Genomic DNA, 9,090 nt, shown 5'->3' with positions numbered 1-9,090 from the left:
AGTCTCATGATTAGTGGTGTTATCTACAAGAAGTAGCATGACCTGACATTGTAGATAAGATAAAGCTTCATGGAAGTCTGTCTTCAACATATTTTGACTTGTCTTTGCATATTTTGGCTGAAACTTTGAAGAGCACAAAGAAATGTGATATCTAAGCAAGGAGTCTAATATCCCTACATTTATTTTATAAGATAAAACTTTTCAGTAAGTGTAAATATTAGGCTGTAGCTTGTTCTGACACAAGCCCCTGTTAGCAGTTTCTCTTTTGCTTTCCTTTCTTTATCTTAGACTGAGAGGGTGCCTCTTGAACTTAATCCAAGGCTGGAAGAAATGGTGGAGTTCAGTGAAATGGAATTAGAGCCCAGTGAGACAGAAGACTTTGAGGCAAGAGGAAGTCGCTTCTCCAAGTCGGCTGATGAAAGACAGCGGATGTTAGTTCAGCGAAAGGAAGACCTGTTACAGCAGGCTCGAAAGTATGCTTCATCCCTGACAGTTCATATTGACTGATTAATTAGAATAACTTGTAGGGTGTTTGTTGTACAGAAAAACAGAGCCTTGAAAATAATCCTCATAGTGTCTGCAAAGTAGGTTGTTGCCTATAAAAACTCATGCCTCTCTGAACCAGTTAGTCTCAATGGTGTCACTCTGCTTTTTGCCTGATTTCAAACTAAAACAGCTAACCACCTTTGTACAGATTACAGTCACTGAGAAGTTAGGGTTTTCCAGCTTCATGTTTAAGTGCCAAGGACAGTGAAAGCAGCAGATGTCTGTGCTCCAATAGTTACAGGACAGTTTGATCATAGTAGCGTTATTTTTTTTAAAAAAACTTAGGAAGGAACAACCTAAACCCTGATGCATCATAGCCTGTGCGTTGCCAGGGCTGCCAACCCAAGACTTTTAGTGATAATCTGCAAACTCTACTGACAACTAATTATTTTTTACTGACATTTATTTCTACTGATGTGTTTTACATGATGTAAACATAGCCCTTCTAGGGTTTGGAAGAGGGGCGGTTCACTTTTTAGGGTTTAAGAACCACAGTAGTAAAAAAAAAAAATTAAAAAAAAAAATCCCTAGGTTGGCAATTCTTTTTCACTGGATTCCTAGTAGAGGTGCACCAATACACTGGTCAGACATCAGATCAGCACTGATTATGAAGAAAATTGACTGTATTGGAAATCAGCTTTTTTTGCCTGATGTGGCCAATAATTTGGCCAATAAATGCCCTGTGCATGCGTGCAGCTGCAGTGCAGCATGTAGGTGGTGAGGAGCACAGCCTGGCAGCTTGGAGAGCTGTGTCCAGCTGGTAAGTCTGTTGTGGAGGTGGGGGCAGATTGAGCCCCTATGGTGAGGTGGGGAGTGGGGCTGGGGCAGGCTCTGCTCAACCAGGGCAGGGTGCAGGATAGAGCCATGACTTGTTGGAGAGTGGCAGCTCCTGCCGCTGCGCACATCCTGGGAAGGTATGGGGGTCATGTGCCCCCTAGATCTGTGCAGGGGTGGGCAGGCTGCTGCTGCGGGCTGGGGCCAGGGTTTCACTGAGCTCTTCCCAGCGGAGGCTGGGACAGGCCACCCTGCACAGATCCAGGGACACGTGGGCCGCCCCCCCCCACCCGAGTCTTGCAGGGTGGGAGCTGCCCCCCTCCCAGTGGACACCAGAACAAGCCACAGCTCCATCCTGCACCCTGCCCTGCCCCAGCTGAGCAGTGTCTGCCCCAGGCACAGCCCCACTCCCTCACCGCAGGGGCCTCAATCTGCACCCTCCCACCACGACACCTTCCCTCCTTCCTCCCTTTCCACCACAACAGACTTATCAGCTGGACTGTGTATTGGAAATCAGATTGGTATCGGCCAATACACTTCCTTAAAAATCAGCTATTGGTATTGGCCACAAAAAATCTCTGTCACTGCACCCCTGATTCCATGCTGTCCTACCCTAGGGATCCCCTGTATACTCCGATTCCCCTGACTGCATGCCACACTGTGCCGTCTTCCTAATCCCCCCCCCTCGTTTTACTCCTCCTGGCCTTGCTCTCCCACCCCCCCACCTCCTTGTCATGGTAGGGACCCTCAGAGCAAGACTTATGTCTGCCTACCTGCAGCAGGGTTACAGGCAGGGACGCAAGCAGAAGTACAAGCAGTACATGGCTGATAGGGAAGGGATTATGGGCTACAAAGCCCTGTGAGAAAGCTTCCTATAGGGTGCTGCACTCCTGCTGAGACACCAGGTGCCACTACTGTGCCCTGTCTCTCCTTCAAGGCTTTCCTCTGACAAGGAGTCTTCATTGTTTTTCTTTCTCTCTTTCACAGACTTTGCAGACAGGCATTTTTAGTTTTACTTTTTATGATCTGTCTGTAAATTTAATGAAAGTTGGCACCCCTGGTGTATACCCTCCTAACCGAGGGCTTTTTCCAAGGTCTGCTATAATCATAGAAAGACTCCTGCCCACTTCAGTAGCTTTTGGATCATGTCCTTAATAAATGAGTGAACCAGAGCATCTCCTGAATCTGCTCCCAGTAAACCTTTATCTTCCTTCCTGGCAGACTTCAGCTTTGCCTGCAATACACATACTAATAGGTATAAAATTGTTAGACACAGCTGCTTTGCAAGGGTTGAGCAAGGTTTTATGGCTACTTAGGGATTGAGTGGCTTAGATCAGTTAAAACTTTTTACAAAAACACAAAAGGGCTACATTGTTAACTCAACATTTTACACCCCTGTGGACACAGTGACTAGTTTACATGGAATCTTTTGGCCCAGCTGTTTTTTATATATATGTTTATTGGACTGAATTTTTTTTTCTTTTACTAATTCTATATGTGGTTATGAACTTTGTGATACCCTGAGCACCAGTTTGTTGATGAACACAAATACCCAGTGAGAGCGGGAAAGAGCACAGCACAATACAAGAAACTTTTTGAGTGGTTGGCTCACTTTTACTGAAAAAATGTTTCTTTCCCTCTACCTCACTTGTAAAAAGAGCCTGCAAAAAGCCTATTGTCATTATTTGCAATTGTAGCTTTGTGTCACCACATAGTTTAACATTATTAAATTTATCTTTTTTATGCCTACAAATGCTTCTGTGCACATACTTGAATAGTCATGGATGTATCTTTTTAATGGTCTCTTGGAAAATTTGGTCTCAAATATACCCCTCCCTAGATGCATTTTCCTTGAAGTTTTAAACTTCATACAGGGCACATCTACACAAGATGCTTTGTTGCCGTAGCAATTAACTTTGTCACCATAGCTCATTGCTACGGTGACATAGCATTGGCGGGCATGAGCTGTGATGCTGTTGGTACTGCGCAATGAGCTGTGCAGTAGCTCATTCCTACTGTGCAGTAGGGTTGGACATCTACCTGTGCGGTGTTGGGACTGTGCAGTAATGGCAGTTATTGCATGTAGTCATTCAGTACTTGCTAAAGCTGGAACTGACTGCACAGTAAGAACTGTGCAGTTGGATGCTTGTGTAGATGTGCCACAGAGAGGCAAATGATATTTCATTCTTTAGATTTATGTCAAAATTACTGGTCCCATCCTGTACTTTCAGTTTAAGGGGTTCACAATTGTTGCATTTAATACTAAATTTAAAACACATTAGGATGTCCTGTCTGGAATTTGCTTCCACGTGAGTGTGTGTGTCTTCGTGTGTATTTATATATATATTTTTCTCTCTTAACATTACTAGCCCTTTGCCTCTTGAGAGCAGCTTCTGTCAAAGCTTCCTCGAAAACATTAGTGAGAGAAATTTTCCCTCATTCTCCATGTGGGAAAATAGAGGTTAAGCAACTTGGCAGAGTTGCACAGTTAATTATTATAGATATAAGAATAGAACTGAAATTTTTGAGCTCTTGCTTCTGTGCTTTAACCACGAGAGACATCATAAAGCTTATTATGATATGCCGCTTAGCTGTCTCAAAGTTATGATGGATAACATAGGGTCATTCTGGCAAGTGTAGTGGGAGTTGGAGTTTGTACTACTTGTGGATCTGCAGATGTGGTATTTTCCCCGTATTCCTTACCTAAAATGCTCCCTTATTTTCCTAATTGAACTCCCCTGAATGAGCCAATTAGGTACTATTCAAAGCCAAAATGAGATGACTTGTTTTCACCCATCTTTTGTTGTTTCCCTTTATAGGCGTTTTTTAAACAAAACCTCTGATGAGGACTCTGCCTCAGAGAGGCCTTCTATGCCTGAGGGTGTTACCTCTGACCCTGTCACCCTGCGCCGCAGAACATTAGCTGCTGCAGCCGAACGGAGACTTCAGATGCAACAGAATTCATAGCCGTCCCTGCCTCTTCCTCTTTCTTGTGAGCAACGTTTAAAGAAAAAAAAATATCCTGTGCTCTTACCAGCAGGACGTGTCTCTTCAAAGCTCAGCTAGCTGTGCTGATGAGCGAGCTGGCTGCCTCTCTGCTGTATAAAGCATGTGGTCTTAATAGTGTTTGGACAGCTGACAAATTAACCTTTTTTTGTAATCTTTTCTATGTGACATTTTTCCCCCCGTGATAAGCAAATGCAGTTTCTAAACCACAGGCATGATACCTGGTGCTAGCATGAGGTGTAGGCCAACTGCATGGCAGAGGCAGGGGAAAGACGACATATTCTAAATTAACAGCTGTTTGAGAATGCTGGCATGTTTACCTTGATGTCATCCACAGGGAGTATTACAGGAGGGAAAAGTGTTGAGATTTGCAATGAATTCCCTATTAGGTCAGCAGGCATCCACTGCCAAGTTACTGCTCTTATCAAGAATGAGTTTAAAGTATTACCTAAGACTGCTTGCAGCCTGGCAGAAAGAAGTGATAGCCTTAGATGCTGGAAGTCAGGAGCAGTGCAGTCTTCTAGCATGTTGCTGGCAATTTAGTTCATAGGGTAGATTGATTAGCTACATAACTTAAATATAACCTTGGGTTGTGTAGTGAGGCATTGATCACTTGTGTTATCCCTGTATAAGTTAGTTTTACCCTTTCTGGGCTTCTTTGCACTAAGCTAACTTCTGGCTCTGCTCGCTCTCCAGAGCTGCATTATTTTTATGCATTTCATTGCTAGCAACAGAAATGGGACTGATGAGAAAAGTATGAAAAAGAGGCATGAAGCAAGTAATTCAGTGTTACAATATGCCAATGGAACAGAGTTGAAAACCAGTGAGCTTGGTGACATGCAGAGAAGGGTCTGTACATGGATGGATGGATGAATGAGACTGCACTGAAGAGACTAGAGATAATTGTGGTGTCTTGCTTTTTATTTTTTAACCCCACATTAGATAGTAATACATACATTAGCTTAACCAGACGTACAGAGATGAGAAAAATCAAGGCAGCTGGACCGTAGGGGATGTCAACACAGTGAATCTAACATTTCCTTTAATTTTTTTAAAGAACTTTTGACATGAGACACATTTGGAACCTAGGTTGCATAGCTGAGTTTTACATGACAGTGGCTTAATTTTTAAATGTTTGGGGAGTGAGTTCTAGTATAACTGTCTTTCAGAAGGCACCAAGTATTATCTAGAATTACTGGTAACTTTTTTTTTTACTGCTGGTTTTTAGGACATTTAAGGGTGAATTTACTGAAAGGATGAATCGTATAAATGCTTAGGTGAAGATAATTTATTTCAAGAAATCTCTTTGGAAAGCCTTACCTTGCAGTCCTGTTAGTAAACTTTAAAGACATATTTTTTGTGATTTGGTTTTGCTCAGAGCACAGATGTTTGTTTTTATTGTTTAAAAAATAAAAAATAAACTCTTGATCAGTGTTGGAAATTGTTCTGATCCTTCCTTAATGCAGCCTTCCTTGTTTCTAGACATCACTGTTAGAGATTTCCTTAGTCTTTACAGCTGGTAGTGCTTAAAGTGGGGCAACTTTTGCTCTGCTAAAAAGAAAGGGAAAATATTTGCCAAACTCTCAGGAGATTGGCTGTGCAGTAGCTTATGGAGGTAGAATCCAAAGTGCTGAATCCTGTGAAAGATGCAAGAAGAATAGCCTGTTGTCTGTGGAAGTCATAGAGATTGCAGCTTTAAGCTCCATGGCAACCTCAGCTCAATTAAAAATGCCAAATAGTATTCTTTTTTTTTTTTTTTAATTTTAGGTCTTCATGAGTCTTCTCTCAAATGGGAGAGTATCCTAGCTGCACATGGCAGTATGTGTTGGGTAGAAGGAAAATCTTACTTATAAGCAGATCAAGAGCTTTTCTTCTCTGCTTCCTTAAGTCCTTGAGGAATTGAGTTTCCTTGAGGTCCTCCATTTTTGCCTTTCCCATGTGGCAGCTTTTCTGAATGTGAAATCCCTCTGTAATAAGGCATCAGGGTTTTCTTTATATGTTGTGGGACTGCTTGGGACACTTATCTGATACATTGCCTATCTTCATTCCTCTGCTGCCTAGAGGAAAGACGGTTTGTCAGAACTGATGCATATGCTAAAGGGTGTCCTCCTCTTTCTGTACACAAGGTACTGGGAGTGTTTAAAGAGCTTGTTCCTACCTAAGAGTTTGCAGGGGAGCCGCAGCACTCCGACTCCACTGGCAAGTTGCTTAGCATGGTTGGCATGCAAAAAGTCAACAGTTGTCCAAGATTCCTCTGGTCACTTACTGGTATGAGACATGGATCACACTGGCGCAGAAAGCTCCACAAGCTTTGCTAAACATTACTTGAACAAACCCAATCTGCTTCAGCCTACAGAGGCCTCATAGTGGAATATAATGTGTGACAAACCTGAAATTGGGGGACAAGGACTGATTAATCTTTCAGAAAGATTCCGTACCTTAGGGTAAATAACTTCCTTTCTCCTCCCTTCCATGTTTTTTCTGTGGCATAAAGAAATTCCAAATATGTGGAGCATAGATAGCGTTGTAACTAAAGTAGCTGTCACTTGGAACCATGAAGGTGTCCAGATTTGTCTAGTGTTCTACTCATGCTTTCATCTTCATGACTCCCTGTCCACCAGGGAGTGTGGGTGCTTTATCATGCTGTCCAAAAATGGCTATTGTATCACAAAGGACTGACCACCAGCTGCTACCAAGTCCTCTTTGTTCCCATTCCTTTCAATCATCTGTACCTTTCCCAGCCGTCCCCTGGATGTCAGCCTCACATTGGAACACACCAGCAAAGTGTCATTCTATGCACAAACAGCCTTTCTACTGCTGGATTGAGACGGTGTTTTTGCCAAGTCTATGCTGGCTCTGCTTCCCTGACAGGGTGCCCCTCTGTGGAGAAGTCTGTACGGACAGTTACTGCCATCACCTTGTGTCTCATGGAATCTATTATAAACAACAGGCATCATGAAGAGACAACCCACTGAACAAGGCATGGCACTGCGCCTTTGCTGACATGTATTCTCTTTCCCAGACATCCTTGTTAGGTTCAGTATGAGGTCCCCTGTAAAGTTAAGGTGGGGGGTCCCAGCTATTTATATGACCCACTCTACTTCATCAATCTGACTGGCAGCATGTGGGCCCCATTGCTCTTGGCAGGTGTTCTGGCTGCTTTGGCAGGCATATACTGAGCAGAGAGAGTGCCAGCCTCTTATCCCAGCTCTGCCAACTGGTAGTGAAAAGCCAGAGTGAGTGGGCAGAGCTGCCAAGGGAAAGAGGGAAAGGAAATGTTCTTTCTTGCTGCAAACCAGAAGGTTTTGCTGGCATGGCATACAAACACTGCCACATGTGGTGTTCAGTTGCCTTCGCATAATTCATAGGGTATGCTGTGCAGTCTGAAGTATTGGGATAAACCATTCTAATGATAGGCCAGATTCTATTTTATTTTAGTGTAATGCAGCTAATTAGCACTCCTAAATATACCTGGATCTACAGTGTGTGTGAGGCTATCCCTGGTATCTGAATAAGATCTGGACAGTAGGCCTCAAAGTACACGGGTGGCAGCTGTCTATTTCAGATAGAGAAACGGTCCACTTTTTAGTTGAAATGGTTGTGGAAAGTGATTAAAAATTGATATCTTTTTCTTACAATATTTGGCATGCATGTGCTAGGAATAGTTGTGAAACGAGTAAAAATCTTAGATCCCATGAAAAGAAACATCATTACAGTGTATAGTCCCCGCTCCTGTAAGGATAGAAGTCAAATTCATTTATCGTCTACTGCATTTTCTAGTGCCTCATTCAGGTAAGTTCTAAAACTGAAAGCCATTGGGAAGCTACCAAAGCCTTTAGGAGATTGTTCCACAGGTCAGTAGATTCCACTATAAATGAGCTCCCTTACTTATCAATATTCACTTCACCTATAGGTTAGCAAATAAATTAGGCACAAAGAATAAAGGGGTAGCCAGTCGCATCTCTTTTGTACGACAATGTTAATCTCAGTCATGGAGCTGTGGCTTGCTCAGTACTGAATTTTACTCAAAACATTCTTTAGTTTGGGGTGCCCAAGGTGGCCTGCAGTCAGAGCAGGCTATGTCAGTCACTGATCCTGGAGTACATGTGTGAGCTTGTTATTAACTTCTCATTGGCCTAGCACAGGACAGTGCCTCTATTCTGAGCATCTCTCCTCCTTATCCAGTTGGTTTCCTGTAATAAATCCAGCTAGTATTAGCTTTTCCTTTTACACCAGGGGAAGGCAAATTGGCCTGCAGGCCATTCTATCCAGCCTGTGGGACCCCTAAAAAAAATTTAGGAAATTAATATTTATCTGCTCCTGGCTGCCTATCAAAGATGACAAGACAGGGGCAATAGGAGCCAGCAGGAGCCAGGAACAAGGCTGGTCCAGCCCTGCCCCATCCCCAACCCCCTTCTGCCCCTCCCAACTAGAAGCCTCTGCCTGCCCCAGCTTTCACTGCTTCCCTGCCTGCCTGCTCCTGCACCATGTGGCCCTGGGCTACATCGCCTGACTGCGGGAGCACAGGGCCATACTTGTAACCCAGGACCAGAAGCAGGCATGAGGTTGTCTTTGTGTGACTGCCCTTGTTTCATTTGAAGCTGTTTTGAAGCCCTTCATTTTGTTTCAATTTCACTGTTTCGAGCTTGAAACGAGTTGAAACAGCATTGAAATAAAACAGCCAGGGAAATTTTGCACAGCCCTACTATGCCCATCTTTAAGCTGACCCAAGTTCAGCAGCTCCTTGCCTGGAAAGGGGAATTC

General features: G+C 43.5%; 1 protein-coding gene across 1 annotated transcript in view; it reads left to right on the top strand.

The window, feature by feature from the left end:
• The window catches only part of AMFR (autocrine motility factor receptor), a 47,121-nt gene extending 41,354 nt beyond the window's left edge, over positions 1 to 5,767 (top strand). The window contains exons 13-14 of the mRNA XM_090062293.1: positions 289 to 473; positions 4,140 to 5,767. Coding sequence (XP_089918419.1) covers positions 289 to 473; positions 4,140 to 4,287 — 333 coding nt within the window. The 3' untranslated portion in view covers positions 4,288 to 5,767. The remainder of the gene's footprint in view (positions 1 to 288; positions 474 to 4,139) is intronic.
• The last annotated feature ends 3,323 nt before the right edge of the window (positions 5,768 to 9,090 follow it).

This window comes from Crocodylus siamensis, chromosome 9, assembly GCF_052110815.1.
Source record: "Crocodylus siamensis isolate JL-2025a chromosome 9, ASM5211081v1, whole genome shotgun sequence".
NCBI lineage: Eukaryota > Metazoa > Chordata > Crocodylia > Crocodylidae > Crocodylus > Crocodylus siamensis.
The sequence above is the reverse complement of the archived record's forward strand: the minus strand, read 5'-3'. Positions and strand labels throughout refer to the sequence as shown.